The 21216-nt window shown below is 48.3% G+C and overlaps 1 protein-coding gene across 1 annotated transcript in view; it reads right to left on the reverse strand.

Moving 5' to 3' along the window:
- The window catches only part of RBM19 (RNA binding motif protein 19), a 126739-nt gene extending 105786 nt beyond the window's left edge, over nucleotides 1–20953 (reverse strand). The window contains exons 1-12 of the mRNA XM_025474069.3: nucleotides 20755–20953; nucleotides 16727–16909; nucleotides 15159–15284; nucleotides 14360–14398; nucleotides 13863–14058; nucleotides 12461–12729; nucleotides 10783–10863; nucleotides 5187–5265; nucleotides 3043–3114; nucleotides 2143–2346; nucleotides 690–820; nucleotides 189–307 (exon numbers count right to left, since the gene is read on the reverse strand). Coding sequence (XP_025329854.1) covers nucleotides 189–307; nucleotides 690–820; nucleotides 2143–2346; nucleotides 3043–3114; nucleotides 5187–5265; nucleotides 10783–10863; nucleotides 12461–12729; nucleotides 13863–14058; nucleotides 14360–14398; nucleotides 15159–15284; nucleotides 16727–16909; nucleotides 20755–20790 — 1535 coding nt within the window. The 5' untranslated portion in view covers nucleotides 20791–20953. The remainder of the gene's footprint in view (nucleotides 1–188; nucleotides 308–689; nucleotides 821–2142; nucleotides 2347–3042; nucleotides 3115–5186; nucleotides 5266–10782; nucleotides 10864–12460; nucleotides 12730–13862; nucleotides 14059–14359; nucleotides 14399–15158; nucleotides 15285–16726; nucleotides 16910–20754) is intronic.
- Nucleotides 20954–21216: the final 263 nt, after the last annotated feature.

Here is a 21216-nt window from a genome sequence, read left to right on the forward strand (position 1 = left end):
CTAAGCACTTTGCTTATATTAACTCATTTAATTCTTACAATATCAAGAAAGTAAGGCACCACTGTGATCCCTCCCCCATTAAGCAGAAAAGGAAAGTAGAGCTCAGCAAGGTCATGGATGAGAGGTGAACCCAAGGAACCAGAGCACGCGGTCAGCTGGAGGGGTGGGGCCCAGAGGCTGGTAAGGACCTGGAGCTGTTGGCTTTGTCTTTAGATTCTTTCTTCTTCTTATAAGATGATCCTTGGGTATCAGTGTCCTCACTGGCTTCTTTCTTGATGGTGGATGGTAACACATGGAGCATCCTGCCCTGGAGGGGGATGATAAGAAGGGAGTAGTGAGGAAGGGGGAGGTAACACTAGAAAAAAAAGAAGAGTTTCTTATATCCTACTATGGCTGTTTAAAATGACCAGGTCCAAACTCTTCTTCTAGTTTCTCTCCCAAGTGGTATTTCTGGGAACATAGAGCCTATTTGCTCATTTGACAAAGAGTCTGAGCATCTATGTGCCAGGTGCTGTCCTAGGTGCTGAAGGGCCCTGCCTTCGGAGAGCTACCCTTCACCAGCTCCTATAAGGTGGTGGCTTCACACTCCATGTGCATTTGCTTAGAAATGTGGGCTCCCATACATGTAGGCTCACTTCCTCTCCCCATCACCTGGGACTAGCCATGGTCCGCCAACCCTGAGCAGTCACCTGGAACACCTGCCCGTCCACTTCAGCGTAGGCCCTCACAGCATGCTCAGGAAACATGAAGGTGACGAAGGCAAAGCCCTTGGGCTTCTTGGTCAGGCTGTCGATGGGGTAATGAAGCTCAGACAGGGGACCTGAGAACAGGACAGGTGTCAGTATCTCAGGGACTGGGGCTGGGCCTGAGTGCTGGGCACCCATCAGGCGATGGGTTTTAACACATAAGAGCTGCTCTTTCCAGGATGGTCATGGCCACCTAGCCCACGGAACAAGGTGGCAAGCAGTTGCTGTGAGACTACCTCAAAGGTCAAGAGTGGCCTTCCGCAATCCTTTATGTGTCTACCTAAAAGTATAGGTGCCTGGGCTGGATCCTGCCTCCAACATCTACCACACATGTGGCCGGGGGCCAGACTACCAGCCTCCACGTGCCTCAGTTTCTCCTCTGTATGATGGCATCCTAAGAGGGCCTAACTCATAGGGCAGGTGTCAGCACATCCATGAATGAGTCAGTACCTGTATGTACTGAACAGCGCCTGTCCCACAGTTAGTGCCCTAGAGGTGTGTGCTGGGTACAGCTTTTCTGAACTGGCCTTGGTGTTCAACACCAGGGAGCGCCCGTCCCCCTCCCAGTCTTTGTCCTCCCCCATTGAAACCTGGAGGCCACTGCTCATCCCCTCACCCAGGCAGCTGTGCAAACCCACAGCTACAGGCTGGGAGAATCCTACCGGGGGGCCTCCCTGCCCCCACAACAGCCACTCAAGCAAGCTCAGATCCTCACGACCCACAGCTGGCCTCTAAACAGAAGTGAGGGATCCCAAAGCTGCCAGACCTCCTTTCAACAGCCCCAACCTCTCTCTCTTACACACACACACACACACACACACACACACACACACACACACACATCCCCGAGTGCCGAGCTGAACCTCAGGCCTTCCATTCTCGCCTGAGACACAGCAACGGCAGCGACTGTGACAAACATGACCCTTGCTATCAAATCCACTTGGGACACTTGGTTGGGAGAGTGGAGCTCTCAGGTGGTAGAGGTCAGACCTAGGAGCCCTGTCACGTTCGTGCCTCTAGCCACTGGACTTCAAACACTGAGCAGCAAGAGTTCAGCTAGCAGGAACTAGATCAGCAGAATGTCTCTAAATCTTTTCTGCTCCAAGTTCAGACAGTGAGAGTGAGGAGCCAATGGGTTCAGACAGCACACGATGCCTCTGACGCGACCTTACATGGGGAGCCCTGCTAACCCCCTATGTCCATGACATGGGAGTGCTCACAGCAGCTCAGGAGCCATCAACCCCATCTGTGGGTGACAGAACAGAGACGAGGAGGAAACCATCTGCCCATGGTCAGGAGCTGATGGGAGGCGTACCGTACTTGAACCCAGGCCACCTGCTCGCACACTATGTGCTACAGGTGCACATGCATGTTAAGCTGGAGGCAGCGTCCCTACCGAATTTGGAGAAGAGCCGCTGCAAGTCCTCCTCGGTGCTGGTATAGGGCAGGTTTCGTATGAAGAGCCTCCCGGAGTCGGCCAGGTCCTCCTCCTCTTCGTTCTCCCCAAGGGTCCGGCCTTGCCAGGGTTTAGCACTATTCTTTAGGGGCCCCTTGGTTGTGGGGACATTCTTTTCCCTAAATATCTCAATGTAGCGTCCACCTGCAGGAGGAGAGGAATCAGGGCTCCAGGGCAGGCCTGGAACTCGCCAGAGACTCCTGGGTGGTGGTCCAAACTCTCCTTCACTGCCTTCCAGGTGCCACACCCAAGGTAAGAGTGCTGGCACCCAGTTCTATTACCAGGGTAGAGGTCAGGGCTGGTGATGGGCCTGAACGGGAAGGGCCCTCTCCCCAAATCTCACTCCTCCTGCACATTCAGCTTCAATCCTGGGGGGAGCCTACCTGGCTACCTGGGCCACATGCTATACTGCATCCTCTACCCCTCAGGGCACACTCCCTGGCTCTGCCTGTGCTAAGGTTTCACAGGACAGCCAACCCTGGAGACCTGCCTCATACCGTTGATGAACAATCTCTGTGCACTGCCCCCAGAGCCAGAGCTTGCTCCTGCTACTCTTGTGGGTTTTGCTCTAATGTTACTTTCTTAGTGAGGCCCAAGTAGGCACAATCCTGTCTTAAAATCCACCTGCTCCAGTCCGGGCCCATCTGATGATTGCCTGTCTCTCCCCCCTCTATCTCAGCTTACTCTGACCTCTGGGAGGCTGACATCCTAGTTCACTACACTTTCTGTATCCCTAGGGTCTAAACCAGTGTTGGGCAGAGCGGACCCTCCATAAAAACATAACAAAGTAAATGAATGAGTGAATGAAGCCTTGCAACCAGGCAGAGGCTGGTTCCTTACCCATGTATTCCCTGTTGCATTTCAGAGCTTGCTTTATTTCCTCTTCACTGCGGAAGTCCACAAAGATATACCCTGAAAAGGAACAATGACAAAGGTAGAATCTGCAGACACTGGTGGAAGTCACACAGGAACACCCACACTGCGCTGGTGTTTGGGGGAATCTGAGCAGAAAGTGCTGGAAAACCCCTATTTTTGCCAAGTCTCCAAAATACAGGTGGACTCTCCCTGATCCCCCCGCCCCCCAGCCACACTTTTTACAGGGAGTGTTGGGACCCCAAAGTCTGGTTTTTCAGATGAAGGTGTCAGATCGTAGGAGTCAGGAACACAGGAGGCCATCAGCTCCCTTCCAGCCTCACCTTCACCCCACCTGAACCACCTCCTCCCCTCCATGGCCTTCTCTGGAGGAGACCTGCCGAGGCTAAAGTACTGTGACCAGCTCAGCACCTGAGTGGCTATCTCAACAATGATTCTGTCGATGGCCCCGGTGTACACACAGACAAGTATATGGGACTGTTTCCTAGAGCACAGGAGGCCTCACATTCTTCAACTCACAGGCCCTCGACCCCGTGAGGCAGCAGAGCATCATGGCTAAGAGGTGGCAGTGCTGTACCTGGTCCAAAGCCCACGGGTCCAGGGCTCTATCATAAGGCTATTCATTCCCTCCTAGGATTCCTCCTTCCTCTCTGTTCCCAAAGGTAAGTACCTCATCTATCTCCATAAACATTCTCTATCCTCTTCCCTGTCTGCCACACTCCAGTCCAGCCCACCATCGATCCTTCCCTGGATGGCTGCAAAAGTCCAACCCAGACCACCTGCCCCTCATGGGCCCCACCAGCCAGGGGACTGTTCTATATCCAACTGTGCCTCCCCACCCCTGTGGGGCTCCTATATCCACACTGAAGTCCGTGATCATTAGTAAGGTCTAGGCTCTTCCAAGGGGACATTCTGTTGCTCCTCAGAAACATTCTGTTCCCATGCCAAGCTCCCTCCAGCTCCCGAGCCTCTAATATGGTTTTTTTCTTAGCCCTGACAGCTCCAATATGCTCCTTCCTGCTCCCTTTGGCCGATCCCTGCTTACCTTGTGGTCTCCAAAGTACCAGGAAACCGGGGATACCACCTCTACCACCACCACCACCAATAGTAGCTTTCAGAGAGTATGCAGTAGGCATTCAGCATTCTTTAAATGCTGTGTATTAACTCACTGAATCCTCACAATGTAACAAGATAGCACTGCCCCAAGCACAGATGAGAAACAGAGGCCAAGTCCCTCATCCAAGGTCACAGGGCCGGTAAGTGGCTACGCTGGAATGATGCAGAGCCCTTCCTTTACTGCACTCAGGTAAGTATGCAAGAACACACAGACTGGCTGAATGGAGCTGCCTGGTAAACTGGGCTTCAGGCTCAGAGAGTTGGGAAGGAAACGCAGATGCTCAAAAGTGACCAGACCACCCCTAAAGTAGGCACCCTTTCTTCCCCAGATGTCAGCTCCCACAGTTCACAACCCCTCTGCCCATGTAGGAATCTTCTTGCCAAGGACACCCTACATGCCCAGTGCTGCCTGGCCTCCCCCAGCCAGAGGTCCTTGGTGCAGTTCTCAGAGGGGCACCAGTTCTGCTGCTCCATGTCCTGCAGCCTCCCCACCTGGCCAGCAAGTAGGCACAGGTAGGATTCCAGCGCTCCAAGCTCAGACCCTCCCTTCCAGCATGGTCCCCACCCCTCCAAAGCCTAGGAAGTAGGCTGGCCATCAGACTGGGAAAGGCGGGCGAGAGGGCAGCAGAGGCAATACCACCCATGTGCAGCATTTCAGAGTGCGCCCGTTGGGAGAGCTGACCACAGACTTGGCCCAGCCAGCCCCAAGCCGAGGGACATGTGTTTAAACAGAACTGGTGAATCCACTAGCATGAGCATAGGCTGAGGGTGGGGGTGGGGGGGTAGAGGAGAGGAGCAGCAGAAAGCTACATACGAGACTGTCAGAGGCAGACACTTGTCCCAAGTGCTTGAACCCCTCCACAGGGGTTCACAAAACAGGGGACACAAAACCAATATGACACTGGCCCTGAAAACATCCCCCCTGAGGCAGCTGCCCAACCTTCCATCCTTGCTCTCTGCCTCCACACACCCACCCGAAATAGCCCAGGCCTTACCTGTTTTGTTTCCGTGAGCATTTCTCACTATCCGAATGGCCACTGGTCGCAGAGGTGCCAGGAATTCTAGAACGTTCTTCTACAAGAAGAGAAGTTTCCCTCTTTTATCAACTCACTAATATAAGTGCAACCTAACAAAGAGATAGGGGCCGAATTTCTGAATTCAGAAAGGCCTCCACAGCGTTTCACCCTTCAGCTTCTCTCTCACTGCTAAACACAAATCTTTTCTTCAACATGAAATAAAACTACCTTAGATGAGTTTGGAACTAAAAGTTGGAGGAGTGAAAAATACAGATCTATATATAAAATAGTAATGTTCCAATTGGCATTTTCAGGCATTGTTCTGATCTCTTTTTCCTAAGGACCTTTTTATATATTTGGGGTTAACTGCTTTTGCCATTTCTCATGAATGCATGAATGTTTGTCCATGTTACTTCATGAAGGTGAGACACAGCAATCAAAAGTGCTGTTGTAGAACATGAGAGACTCCTAACTCTGGGAAACAAACTAGGAGTGGTAAAAAGGGAGGTGGGCGGGGGGTGGGGGTGACTGGGTGACGGGCAGTGAGGGGGGCCCTTGATGGGATGAGCCCTGGGTGTTATGCTATATGTTGGCAAATTGAACTCCAATAAAAAAAATAATTAAAAAAATAATTTAAAAAAAATCCATACTAAAAAAAAATAATTAAAAAAAATCCATACTAAAAAAAAAAAGTACATCTGAAACTAACGATGTACTATGTTGGCTAATTGAATTTAAATAAAAAATATATGAAATTAAAAAAAAAAGTGCTGTTGTAGACGGTCTCAGATTTTCTGAACTCTTCTATTTTGGACATGAAGGTGATTAAACACATGTTTTTATATATGCAGAAACACACAGATATATACAATGTTAGCAAATGCCAAATAAAACAAAATTCCTAATTCCAACACCCAGCTCACTCTTGTTAGCTTTTTATTAAAAATGAAAGTAGGAAAAAAAAAAAATGAAAGTAGGAGGCCCCTTTTCATCTGTGTACTGGTGTAAGTCCTTTGGGAAAGCTTAGACTATCCAGGGAACCATAAAAATCCAAGCACTACACAACGAATGGAAGAAGTCCAATAAAGCTGTGAATTTTTCCTGTTCCTACCTCCATTTTTTTAAAATGTCAAATTATCAAATTCTCCCAAAAAAATATTTTCCTCATTTTTATGTGCCTACTGAGAAATCCAGCATACGATGTAAGGTGCATCTTCTTCCAGAAAGAAATTCATCTATCCATACAGTCTTCTGTACATTGTATGTATGATGGAACATCCTGAGGATCTTCCGTATCAGAATATTCTTTTTCATGGCACATTATATTGTACTGTTCCAATGTGCCACACTTTAGTTAACTCAAGATAACTAAACCTGAGTTAACCTTGAGTTTTCTAATCTGGGCACTATGGAAATTTTGGGCCTGATCACTCTGTGGTAAGGGGCTGTCCTGTGCATTGTAGGGTATTTGGCAACATCTCTACTTTCCACCCCTGGATGCCAGGAGCATCCCTCCTCAGCTGCAACCATCAAAAACCCCTCCAGATATTGCCAAGTTTTCTCTAGAGGGGGCCAACCATCCCCAGCTGAGACCCACCAACTTAGCCACTTCTCTAGTGATAAAGTATAAAGGCTGTTTACTGCTTTTTGTGTTTATAAGTGACATGACACAAATTGAAAGATTAAGTCACAAATACAACAGTAACACAAGAGCAGTGAATATTCTTGTACTGAAATCTTGGCGTATTTGGTTCATTCACTTATAGAACAAATTTCTCGCATTAGAATTGCTAGGTCAAACGTATGGAAATTCTAAATTTTGACTGATGCTTCCAAATTGCCCTCCAAAAAGCTGCACTGCACACTTCTGCCAAGAGCGCATGAAAGTATTACTGAGCTTTTGAAATTTTTGCAAAATGTAATTTTCCAGTTTTGACCTTTAACTATGAGTGAACTCAAGCAGTTATACTGGCCATACGAATTGTCTTCCTTAGAAGACCTCCAACCTGTGGTCCCTTTTCCTGTCAGGTCACAGGTCCCAATATCGATCGATCTATTTGTAAAGAAACCAGATTTTGCCTGCTGTTTGGTTACAAATGTCTGTGGTCTTTCAACTTTATGACACTTGCTGTCTTATAGAAGTTATAACTGTTAAAAAAAAAAAAAAAAAAAAGAAGTTATAACTGTTGTGTCATCAATCAGTCCATTTTTTTCCTTATGGCCAAGTTCTGCAAACGGCTCAGGGAGCCCTGTTTCAGTCTAATATTATAAGTAAATTCACCAATGCTTTTCTCCTATAACTTTTATAGTCTCATTTTTTAAAGCTTTTGATACATCTGAAGTTTATCTTGCTATAAGGAGTAAGGCAGAGAGCCATCTTTTTTTTTTCTTTCTTTCTTCAAAAAGGTTAACAGGTTGTCCCATTACTAAAGAAAAAAAAAATCTCTCTCCTCATTGATATGAAACATTCCCCATAATCCTCATGTAAATGCTAATAAGAAATAGTTTATATCTGGATTCTATTCTACCCCATCAACCTGTCCACGACTTTGCCTGAACCAGACTATATTAATTGCTGTAGTATCTTGCAGGGAAAGGCTCTATTTCTTGCACGATATTCCACAATGCTCTAGGACATGCCCCCATCCTAATGAACTATAACTGAACTTACTCATTTATCCATAATTAGAGAATTACCATCTTTACATTCTCAAAATGTACAGCTTTCCCTTTATGTAAGTATTCTTTTAAATTCCTCACTGCTGTTTAAAGTTTTCTTTATATAGAACCTATAAAATTTTTATTAGAGTATCTATAAAGCCTCCCTACACACACAGACACACACACATGTAATATCAAACTATCTAAAGGTAGGTTTTCTTTCTGGTTTATATACAAACTTTTTCTTCTATTTCATTTTGTTTTTGTTCACGGAGAGAGAAAAAGTCACTATTTTTTTATGAATTAATTTTGCAAAAGCCACCTAGTATCTACTTATTTTTTTTTAAATTAAAGCATGATTTTCAGGGCACCTGGGTAGCTCAGTTGGTTAAGTGCCTTCGGCTCAGGTCATAATCTCAGGGTCCTGGGATCGAGCTCCACGTCAGGCTCACAACTCTGTGGGGAGCCTGCTTCTCCCTCTGCCCCTTCCTCTGCTAGTGCTCTTGCTCTCTCTCAAATAAATAAATAAAACCTCTAAAAAAACAAAGCATGATTTTCTGCATGTTTGGTATTGAAACTAAAGTGTAGCACATTGAAACAGTAGAATATAATGTATCATGAAAAAGAATGTCCTAATTTGGAAGATCCCCAGGATGTACCATCAAGTAGAAGATGCAACATACAGAAGAGTGTGGCTAGATGAATTTCTTTTTTTCCAGAAGGACTCTAATTTACCAGCTAACTGGATAGTCTGGTGTGACCCAAATGCTGCCTATGTGGATTAACTGATTAGCTTAATTTTTAAACATTAGTAAATATACAGACTATCAAAAAAGATGAACACTTCAAGAGGGAAAAAAGGACAAAGATATGGCTAGGTACCTTTTTTTTTTTTTTTTTTTAAGATTTTATTTATTTATTCATGAAAGACACAGAGACAGAGGCAGAGACATAGGCAGAGGGAGAAGCAGGCTCCCCACAGGAGCCCCATGCGTGACTTGATCCTGGTCCCCGGGATCACACTCAGAGTCAAAGACAGACACTCAACTGCTGAGTCACCCGGGTGTCCCTGGCCAGGCACTTTAAACAGAGATGTACATGTGATTTACAAATGTGAAAGAATGATCGATGCCACCAATAATTTAAAATATAAATTAAAATGAGACACCATTTACACCTGTCATATTGCAAAAGATGAATACTCAGGATCCGCAGAAGTGGGCACTTTCATACTCTGCTGAAGGGAGTATAAATTAGCAATGCTTCCAGGGGGCAACTGACACTCTGTATCAAAGCCTTGAGAATGTTTGTGTGTGCCCTTGCATCAAGTATTTACTTGGAGCAAGGGTTGGCAAACTGTGGCCCGCAGGTCAAATACTGCCCATAGCCTGCTTTTGTATGACCCTGTGAGCTAAGAATGGTTTCTACATTTTTGAAGGGTATTTAAAAAAAGAAGAAACGAAGAAACGTGCTCCTGACCCCAAATGGTCCCCAAAGCCTAAAATCTGCACTGACCTTCACAGAAAAAAACAAATAAATAAAAAATAAAAATCTTCTCACCTCGTCTCAAGGAATGCTGACTGCATTACTGTTAGCAGAATTATTAATCATTATTAACGTTATTATTAACAGAAAATTGGAAACAACCCTTATGCTCCACCTTATAGGACCCGATGAGTATATATTACAATGTGCTCAGAGCAAGAAATAACACACAACATGAACAGAGATGTTGTAGCTTAAAATTCAACATTCAAAGATATTTTTAACATATTGTTATAATAGAGGAGAAAAAAGGTTCAAAAGAGTTCCTACAGGAATGATTTTTAAAACTAGAAAACAAAAGTTAGTGTTTATATACAAAGAAAAAAATGTCTAGGAAGATATACTCAGAATTTATTATTGGTTGTCACTTAGTGGGATATAGGGGTGTGTGTGGATTGGCGGGAGGATTTTCTCCACTTTGCTTGGGACAGTAATTAAACCTGCAGGAAGTATGCCTGTAAGGGATTTTGCCTGTAGGAAGTAGGCTTATAGGAAGTACACTTGTAGGAAGTAGGCTATAGGGATTACACTTGCAGGAAGTAGACCTACATTCTGGCATCCTATCTGGTTAGCACTCCTCTCACTCTCAACTCAGCTGGAAGACATTTTATATGGTCATCTTAGTTATAGGTAATTTCACTTCTCTTTATTTAGCTGTTAAAAAATTTTCTAGGCTGAACTTGTTATTACTTTCACAAGGAAGTAAATTAAAAAGTTCTCTGCTGTATAAACCCAGAGTCAGCAAACTACAATATGCAGGCCAAATGTGGCCCATGGCCTGTTTTTGTCAATAATTTATTGGCACACAACCATGCCTATTGGTCTACCTATCTTTTAGGGCTGCCTCAATGGTACAACATCAGCGTTGAGTAGTCGCAACAGAGACTATATTGATCACAAAGCCCTAAGTGTTTACCAGCTCATGTTTAAAAAAGAAATGTTTTTTAAAGATATATTTAGTTTTGTGATGGAGAGAACATGGGGGGGTCAGAAGAGCAGCGAAAGAAGGAGAAAGTTCCAAGCAGATTCCACACTGAGCACAGAGCCGATGTGGGGCTTGATCTCAGGACTCAAATCATGGCCTGAGCTGATAAGGAGTTGGGATGCTTAACCAACTGAGCACCCCAGCACCCCTAGAAATTGTCCAGAGAGCATCTTCTGCTCCTCATGTATAGGACACCAGTCTTCCTCAGTCTCTGTAGAGCCACCTGTTTCTTGACCCTGACAACACCTGAGATCTTCACCTTTTTGACTCCAATCCCTTCTAGTTCAAGTCCTCAATAATCCTAAAACCCCACCCCACCCCCATGCGGCGGAGCCTCCTATTCTCCCAGGATCTCCTTGCCCTTCTTGCACTGTTGGTACGTACCTCTGTGACATTGAATGGGGCACCACGCAGCTTCACAGTGTAGGGGGTGGTAGGTTCCTTTTGGTTTGCCAGTTTGTCTGCCTGAATGATGGTGAAGAACAGAAATGGCCACAGTGAGTTCCTTGGTACAGATGCAGGAGGCAGAGCCAGATATCTCAGTGAGGCACCTGCTGCCAGCGTGAACCAGGGAATGCTCACGAGCATTATGCCTGCCAAGGATGTGCAATGGCTGGAGGTGGAGGTAAGAGTGTGTTAACGGGGGCTTCAGGCTATGAGGGGCAGGGTGTATCGGATGGAGCTTTGAGGTATCGTGATACTTGCTACCATTGATTTAGGCCTTAACTCTGTGTCAGACACTCGTCCAAAGCACTTTCTAAATGCTCCTAGCCTATTAAATCTTCACAACCACCTTAGAGAGGTATGGGTTCAGGATTGTCTTTATAATTCTGAAATCCAAATAGCTCTGAAAAAAATCTAAATTTTCTATAATTCCTTCGGCAACAAAACTTGCCCTGACTTCAAGTCCTTGACCAGCAAAATCTGCTGAGTTGATGTGAGACAACCAACATCTACCTTTACCCCTTGTAGCACAAGTGGTTGTTTCTGGTTTTGCTGTGGAAACAGACATGTGCTTGATCATGGGGTGCTGCCCGAGACCCCGCTGAGGGTGCTACATACACTGCACGAGGCATTGAGGTATCTTCCCAAACTCTGAAATTTTGAATGCCAGCATATGGTTAGGCACAGGGGTTTTGGAAACCGGACACAGAGGCCATTGCCGTGCCATCATCCTAGATGAGGATCAGCAGCATGAGGCAAAGCACCTCACCCTGGCCCCATGGCTACTCTGTGTTGGAGCCGGGATTTTGAACCCATAGCTCTCTGACTTTGCCATATACTCGACTACCTCTCTGAAATACACATTTTTAGGAGATAAGGACAGGTTGTGGCAAAGAGAAGGGGCCGAAAATCAAGGAGGGAGGGTGCCAAGGAAAGAAAAGAGAGCAGTGATGTCTGGAGCCTTGAAGAGGGCCAGGTGGAGAAGAGGGACGTGAGGGGATGGGGACCCAAACATGACCTGCCCCGTGTCTGAGGGGAGAGGACGCCCTAGCAGAGAAAAGATAGCTGTCGCCAAAGGCAGCACCCACGTCTGTAATGTAGACTTCAGAGCCCAGCAGGCCTGGTCTGAGTCCTGACCCCAATACTTCCCAGCTGTGACCTTGGGCACACTTTCCTTTGCTAGGCCTGTTTCCTTCCCTATAAAATGGGACAAGAATCCCCCACTCCCCAGAAAGCTGTCATAAGATTTAATAACAAATGACAGCCCAGCAGATAGTTAAGTACTCAATTCATTCCATCTACTATGGTCAACTGTGGCTCACACCTGCCTACCCTGCTACTAAGCACAAAGCATCCTACACCCAGGTCCCTTGTGCAGCTCATTAACACCCCACAGCTCCAGAAGGGAGGTGGCTTGTCCAAGTCCACATAGAAAATAAACTCAGAGGGGAGAAGTGCTTGCCTGATGTCACACAGCAAGCACAGGGCAGGGCTGAGAGCTGAAGGCAGGTCGCTGGGCTGCTGAGCTGCCTTCAGGAAAGGTGAGTGAGGATGAGGACAGCTGTCCCCCCTCCTCCCACCACCTCCCAAGAGCCACTGTGCATTCCACCACACACACCTCGGCTCGGGCTGCCCCTGGTATCTCATTCTCAGATGGGGCACCCTGCTCCGGGCCGGCCACTGGCTTCCCTCTGTCCTGCTGGGTGGGTGCAGCGCCAGGGGCCTCCTCCTCGGCCCCACTCTCTTCCCCGCAGCTCACAGCTTCGTCTTCACTCTCCTCCTCTTCCAAAGATGACAGCGACTCAGACTTCACCATCTTGGATTTTAGGTAATCCATGTCGGACAGCTCCTTCTGCACGGCTGCCCTGGGTTTGTGGCCATCGTCGTCTGCAAAAAAGGGAGGCCGGGGTCAGTGACAGTCAGGGGAGGGCAGAGGCCTGGAAGGCAGAGAGCATGGCGGAGCCACCGCGAGTGGCATGACGCACCGAACACCCCCCGTGGGTCTGCTGATATGTAACGTTAATCAGGGTGAAACTGTTGGGAGTTCTGATATTTCACATGAGTCCAGAGAGCTCCGTAGCTCCTCACTAGTGCCCTGCACCAGACTTGCCCTCCTCAATCTGCTCTTTCCACTGCAGCCTATGTGATTATTCTGAGAGCACAGACAGGATTGTCACTCCTTGCCTAAAACTTTCCAGTGGTTTGCAGACGCTTGCAGGACACCCATGCTCACCAGGCATGTGTGAGCTGACTGGCTTCTCCCCCATCTCCAGCGCCTCCTCTCCAGCCACCCCAAACCATGCAGGGCCCCCTCAGACACCTGCACTGCCCTTTCCTGTGTGTCCTGGCCATGTTCTCCCCTTGGCCTGCAATCCCCCCCTTCCTGCCTCTCCCCTGCTGTACCCCACCAACTCCCAGTGAGCCCTCTGGACCCCAGTTTTGCACAAAAACTTAACCAGGCATAAAATTCACATTAAATCCCTTCTCTCACCTTCAAGCAAAATTACGAGTGACCCACAACCAGAGCAGTTCCTACTCTGGACTGCAACTGCTCAGGTTCTCTCTGCTCCCACACTATGCTGTGAGCCCCTTCCAGGACAGAGGCCCCTCCCTCCCCACCTCAGGGGCCTTCCCCAGGAGCCCTCCTACCCCCTTTCTTGCTTTCTCTCCATGGCGCTCATCTTTAAATATCATCCTAAATAGTGGACTTAATTTTGTATTCTCTCCCCCAAGTAGAATGACAGCTCCATGCAGAGCAGGATTCTTTTGTCTTTTGCTCACTGTGCTCTATCCTCAATGCCCAAAGTAGTACCTGGCATTCAGGAGCTCAATAAATATCTGACTGACTGGAACCAGGATAGGTCAGGGCATATCTTGGGTTGAATAATTGCCCCCACAGAGGACAGTGTCTCACGTCATTTCCTGGGTCTGTCACCAAAGGGCCCAAGGTCACATCCACAAGCCAGGACACACACAGGGGCACATACTCAGGCAGACAGGGTGCACATGGATGCCCTCACCTTCTGGGTCCTCCCCAGCTCCCTCCTCGTCACTCTCCTGTCCTGAGTCAGAGTCAAAGTTCAGGTAGTCACTGGCAGGAGGCTTGCTCTTCCCTTTCAAGGGCTCGATGTCCAGGGCATCATTCGCCCAAGTGGCTGTCTGTGTCCGCTTCTGGTGTGCTGACAGGAACTCCTGGAACTCAGTGTCTTCCTTCAGCTGGTGGCACCAGGGACGTGGGGAGAAGGGAGACCAGGCAGAGAAGGCTCAGCGAGGACATCTGCTCTAACTACCCCTACCCCAAGCTCCTTTCTCCTGCCAGCCTCTGGAGGACCCCTGGGATCAGCTGGGTACACTCGTCATCACATAAATAGACTAAAAAGCCCCAGAGATGTGTTAAGGGAAGACGAGAGGCATGTCTCTGCTTGCCAGGCTGCCTCCCTCCATCTGAGCCTGCCACAGCCCTCCCAGTGCCATCCTGGGTACCTCCCCTCTGGGTCCACAGGACACACTCGCTCACCTTCTCCAGCTCACTTGCTACCTTTTTTGTCTTGTCATCCTGCAAATAGAAGGCACAGACAAGGAGGATTACAGACGAACAATGAGGGGGGACAGAAGACATTGTCTGAGGAGGGGCCATCTTGAGGAACTATCTTTTTTTTTTTTTTAATAATAAATTTATTTTTTATTGGTGTTCAATTTGCCAACATACAGAATAACACCCAGTGCTCATCCTGTCAAGTGCCCCCTTCAGTGCCCGTCACCAATTCACCCCCACCCCCTGCCCTCCTCCCCTTCCACCACCCCTAGTTCATTTCCCAGAGTTAGGAGTCTTCATGTTCTGTCTCCCTTTCTGATATTTCCTACCCATTTCTTCTCCCTTCCTTTCTATTCCCTTTCACTATTATTTATATTCCCCAAATGAATGAGACCATATAATGTTTGTCCTTCTCCAACTGACTTATTTCACTCAGCATAATACCCTCCAGTTCCATCCACGTTGAAGCAAATGGTGGGTATTTGTCATTTCTAATAGCTGAGTAATATTCCATTGTATACATAAACCACATCTTCTTTATCCATTCATCTTTCGTTGGACACCGAGGCTCCTTCCACAGTTTGGCTATCGTGGACATTGCTGCTAGAAACATCGGGGTGCAGGTGTCCCAGCGTTTCATTGTATCTGTATCTTTGAGGAACTATCTGCGAGGGAGTCTCTGGTCCTTCCCGTTCCCACTGCCCTGCCTTCCCCCCTCCCCCCACAGGGGTGACTGCCTTGCTGACCTGGGGGATGCAAGTGGGAGTAACCATGTACGTACTTTCTTAGGTTCTGTGGGGACAAAATCTTTGTCTTTTGAAGGATTCTTAGACTGTTTTGTTTTCTGAGCATGTTTGCTCCAGGCTCGGGGCTTTGTTGGGTCCCCAAATGACTTACAGAACTCCACCTGCACAGGAGAGAGAGAGTGATGAGGACACTTGCCACCAGCCCAGCACAGGTGCTACCCTTCAGCACCTCAGAGTTGGGCTTTTGAAAAAGGCAGCTGTCATTTACTAGTTGAGTCAGTTAAAGCAAATTATAATTGACCCTTGAACAACATGGGGTTAGGGGCACTGACCCCTTCCCTGTGGAATTAAAAATCTGTACATAACTTTCAACTCCCCCAAAAACCTAACTACTAGAAGTCTACTGTTGACCGGAAGCCCTACCAATAATAATCGATTAACTTGTATTTTGTGTGTCATATGTGTTATGTACTATATTGTTACAACAAGCTAGAAAAAAGAACGTTAAGGAAAACATAAGAGAAAATGTATTTACAAAAAAATCCGTGTATAGGTGAGCCTGCGCAGCTCAAACCCTAACTGTCCAATTGTTGGCCTCCACTGGCCTCCAGTCCCTAAAGTCATTACAGTCACTACACTTAGCAACAAATTCCACACACCAGGCAGTCAGGAGTCCTCGGCAAGCAGGAATACACGGAGCCTCCCAAACAGAAGGAGGGAGCAGCCAAGACCTCCCCACTTCTCAGATGGGAAATGTGAAGTCACTTGCCCCAGCCAGTCACCCTGGGAGAAGGTAACAAAGTGGAGACGGCTGGGTGGGTTGGGGGGGGGGGGAGGCTGGCCCTAGAGTGGGAGTTCTCAGCCATCTAGCCCCTAGGGTGGCTGACACAGGGTCTGGCACGAGGCAAGGCTAAGCTAACAGCTTCCGGAATCACCGTAATTACCATGGAGTGAGCTCAGCTGGCCCCCATGGAGCTCAGCTAGCCCCAGAGAACTGCTCCAGGGCAATGAGAGGTGGGTGACAACTCAGAAGCCTGGAAGTGCTCAAGGTCAAGCCTGAGATGACACGTTCCCTCAAAACACTCCTCCCCCACAAAGGGGCTGCACTTCTGGCCACTCCCCTTTCTAGACTTTCAAAAGAGTTCTGCTGTTTCTGTAGCAATGACAAGAGCCCAAAGTACAAAACCCAAATCAACAGACAAGTAAAAGGAAAGTGGGGGAAAAAAAATGTTTTTACACCAATTCCTATTACCCAAACAGAGAAATTAATGTTTTGGTAAAAATCCTTCTGCATGGCTCTTTCTGTGTTTCACACACGTATAAATTAAGAACTGTGGTTCTGTGTGAATGGGATCACGTGATACATACTTGTCTAACATCTGGTTTTCTCTTCTCAACAAAGCGTTACGGATGTTTTACCAAGTCATTAAATGTACATGAGTGAAAAAAAATTAAAAAATAATAGAAATGTACATGAGCGACAGGGATGGGACTTCCTCCTCCAGGAAGCTCTCCTGACACCTCCTCACCCAGGACACAGGCCTCCTTTGTTCCCCAGAGGTCCCTGGTGCTTCCCTGTCACAGTGGGCAAAGACTGACTCACCGTGATCCGGGAAGTGTCGATAAAACTCCTGTTGAAATGGTTCAGTGCCGACAGGGCCTCTTCCTCAGACTTGAAGCCAATGAAGCCAAACTTACGGAACTTGCCATCTTTGGTGAACTTCAGGCTGCAGTCTGTCAACGTGCCAAAGGAGGCAAACAGCTGCCTGAAACGGTCCTCCTTCATCTACAATAGAAGGGGCGCAGTGAGGGAGGAGCAAGGAGTTATCAGAGCCAAGGGGGCAGGAAGGAGACCCAGGGCCCTGAGATTCACTGAAGGCAAAGTCAGACAAGGCTGGGGCACAGTGTGCTCTGCAGTGGGGCTGGCTCCAGCTCTGGCTCAGACACTGCCTGGCTTACTTCACCAATGGCTGCAATGAAGTCATCCTATGGTATGGGCTGTTCAGAGGATAAAGAGACCCATGATGTAAGGAGGCCAGCACCGTGGCTGCTCCAGAGCCAATACCTGATGATGTCAGAATAAATGCACAAATGAACGAATGTGGTAAGTTATACTTGTTTGCTCACTGTGGTAGAGGGAATAACGAAGTACCCAGAGACACGTCCATGTCCTAATCCCTGGGACCTGTGAGCATGTGACTGTACATGGCCAAAGTGATTTCACAAATGTGATTTTGTTAAGGATCTTAGAGATGGGGAAGTTATCCTGGATCATCCTGGCGGATCCAATGTCCATGTCCCATTATGCAAGAGAGGCAGGAGAGTCAGGACTGGAAAAGGCAATGTGATGTTGAAGACAGAAAGAGACTGCAAGGGGGCACCTGGGAGCTGTCAGTTAAGCCTCTGCCTTCGGCTCAGGTCACGATCTCAGGGTCCTGGGATTGAGCCACATGTCCAGCTTCCTGCTCAGCAACAAGTCTGCTTCTCTCTCTCTCTCTCTGCCCCTACCCTCATTCATGTTCTCTCCACAAATAAATAAATAAAAACTTTAAAAGACAGAGAAAGAAAGAGACTGCAAGATGCCTCGCTGTTGGCTTTGACCATTCAGAATATGGCCAAAAATCAAGAAGCACAGGCAGCATCGAGAAGCTGAAAAAAGGCAAGGAAACAGATTCTCCCCAGGGTCTCCAAAACGAAGGCAGCCCTGCCAACACCTTCATTTTAGGATTTCTCCCCTCCTAAACTGTAAGATAATAAAAGTTTATTGTTCAAACCACTAAGTTTGAGGTAATTTCTTACAGTAGCACTAGAACACTAATTTATTAACGTTATTATTATTATTCGATCAAGGGACCCAACATTATGGAAATTGGGCCCTGGCATCCCCCCATTCTCACTTCAGCCTTATTCCTCAATTCGGTGAGTCTTCCAAACAGTTTCTGGGAGATCTGTGTGTGGGTAGCAGTATGGACACCAAGAACCCCACAAGTAGCTAAAATAAAGTCTAAGATTCAAGAAACTACAGACCTTGGCAGCCTAGTAGGAAGGGAAAACACATTTTCTGAGGCATGTTCTTAGTAAACTCTGCTCATTAAAACTTTGTATCTCCCTATGAGTCTGGAATTATTATCCCCATTTTATAGAGGAGAAAAGGAAGCTCATACAGGATAAATGATCTACCCAAGGTCTACAGAATCAAGATCTGTGACTCAGCTCAGATACATAAAAGGCAGCGAATTCATCTTCCCCATTACTTGGGAGCCACCAGACTCAAATCTGACCCCATTATTCCTCCGTCAAGAACCTCTTGGTGACTTCCTAATGCCAAAGGCTCAAGCATAAGCAGCTAAGGTAAAGTGTGAGATTCTCCATGATCTATCTTGACTGACCCCTTCAGCACTATCTTTTGTCAAATGCCTTGCAACCTTCCCTGCTTCTCACCTCTGAGGCTTTATGAGTTGTCTCCCCATATGAAATCTTCCCAGCAGACCCGGGCTACCTTCTCTTCATTCTCAGTTCAATCAACTCCCCCAGGAAGCCTCTCCTGAACTCCTTGGGTGGGTCAGGTGACCAAGCCCTCTGTGCTCACACAGCACTGGGTCATGCTTCCATCCCTGCTCCTTACATCATAGTGATCTGGTGTCCTCTGCTAGACTGTAAATGCCATATAGATGGGGATTGAGTCTTATCCCCCACTGTCTACAATGTCAGCAATATAATGAGTACTTACTGCTAAATAAGTAAGGAAAGAGTTAAGAAAGAGTGCATGCTATCATGAAAAGAGAGACAGTAGGGTGTAGGGGTCGGAAATGCAAATTCTAGACATAGACTGTTCAATTCAATGGATCCCTGCTCTATGAATTACCAGTTGTGTGTGACCTCAGGCAAGTCACTTTCCCTTGCTGTTGCTCAGGTTCTTCATCATTAAAATGGAACCTACTGGGGGAAGCCCAGGTGGCTCAGCGGGCCGGTGCTGCCTTCGGCCAAGGGTGTGATCCTGGGTCTTGGGACTCAGTCCCACGTCGGGCTCCCTGTGTGGAGCCTGCCTCTCCCTCTGCCTGTGTCTCTGCCTCTCTCTGTGTGTCTCTCATGAATAAATAAGTAAAATCTTTAAATAAATAAAACGGAACCTACTTTGTAGGGTTTTGCTGAGGATTACTTGGGTTACTTTACAGAAAGCAACTGGTACAGCGCCTGGCACATAGTCGGCTCTCATATGTTAGCTGCTACTACTGTCTTTTTTTTTTTTTTAATTAATTCTTTCATTCACCAGACAAGACACACAATGGTAAGAGAGTCATTCCTATGAGGGAGGAAGCCCAATGAGATGGAAGTGAAGGGGAAGAAAAGGGTAGCCATGCTAAAATCCTCATCCATCAAAGTGAGGCATCAAGAGACACTGCCTAAAGCAGACGGATGGATCATAATGTATTCTGAAAGTCTACTCTTTGGGGTAAATAATGGAAGAATTAAAAATAGTAATATAATAGACTGAAAGAATAGATGATCGGGTTCCTCACCTTTCATGGGGGAGGGTCAGCAGTCATTGGGGTAAATAGAGCAAGACACCGAGGAGAAAGCACACTACTTAGACCTGGAGCGATACCTAGGAGGAGTCCTAAAAACAGGTCACTGAAGAGAGACTGGGGGTAGCACGGAGCTAGCACGAGGGAAGACTTCGCTTCTCATTTCATACGCTACCATACTGCTTGCACTCTTCTTGGGGGTACTGTTTGAATTCTTAAGATCCCGTCATAGGTCTCCCACAAGAGAGAAAAGTTAAAAACCACGATAAGGCAGAAACAGCTTCGTGTCGTCACTCCTCCTCAAGAGAGACGCTCCTGAGGAGTCCAGAAGGTCTCTCATCCCATCCAAAGGGTACATTTTATATCTGGGGAGCGAGCTTACTGGCCCCACCAACGGAGTGGGAGCTCTCCATCCAAACAGAGGCCACGATGAAATCGGGAAGGAGGAACCACCGGGGCCCACCGCCTCCAGGCGCCTGACACCACACGCGTGCAGCTGCTGCCTCGCCCGCTCCAGCAGGCATGTTCTGACGGCATGCCTACCCAGTGCCTGGTTCTGTGCCGGTCTCCCGGGAAACAGAGACAAGCATGACTGGGGCACCGGCCTCCGCCTCCCGGATGAACGACTTCCAGCCCTGCACACGCGCTCGGCTGTCTTCAGCTATGTCCACGGGCCCTAAGGGCGGGCGTGGGGACCCAAAGGCAGGGGCGCCCCCTAATTCTCCCCATGTGCCTCTGCCCCAGCCCCGAGCGGTGGAGGAACAGAGTGCAGGGTCCGACCCCGTGGCGAGTCAACGGCCACAGACGGTGACCAAACGCGAGGCGCTGCAGGAGGCCATTCAGCACACGCGGGGCACGGGTGCCCCCCAAAGAGCTGTCGCGACGGGAGCCAGGTACTTCCGGGCGGGCTGTGAAACCTTGAGCGGCCACTACCCCCTCTCCCGACCGTCAAATAAGGATTTGCCGAGAACCCTGCCCCTTCTGGGTTTCGACTGCGCCCGGAATCCTCCCAAGGGCCAAAGCCCCTCCATTCCCTCCAGCCATCTCTTTCCTAGTCCCCAGCTCCTGGCCGGCCCCGATGCCAGATTCCGCGCTCTGCACTCACCCCATTCGGGAGGTTTTTAACGATCAGTCGCGACATGGCGCACGGTCGCTGCTGCTTCGATTCCAGCGCGGACGGGCGGCGGCTTTCACCAGCAACTTTCACGCTCCCGCCCTGGGGGCCGCCATCTTTGGCGAGCCGGAACAAGATCACGTGCTCCGGACGTCAGCACGCTCCCTCCGGAAGCAGGCGAGGCCTAACCGGAGCGGCCCTAGGAAGCCACACCCCCAAGGGGCGGGCCTGAGCGCTTGCCTTCTGCGCAGGCGCGGGCTGTTGGGCGGCGCCCGGGGAAGCCCGTGCAGCGCGGCAGTCGGCGGGGGGTGGTGATGGTTCCCAAGGTCGGCGGGGGGTTGCGTGTGGCCCGCGGTACGGCGGGGGCTGGGGGTGAGTCCGGTGAACTCTGCGAAGACGTTTCAACCTCCTCCTCTACTCTGTATTATTCGTGTGTCCTAAAGCTGCCCTGAG

Source organism: Canis lupus, chromosome 26 (assembly GCF_003254725.2).
Source record: "Canis lupus dingo isolate Sandy chromosome 26, ASM325472v2, whole genome shotgun sequence".
Classification (NCBI taxonomy): domain Eukaryota; kingdom Metazoa; phylum Chordata; class Mammalia; order Carnivora; family Canidae; genus Canis; species Canis lupus.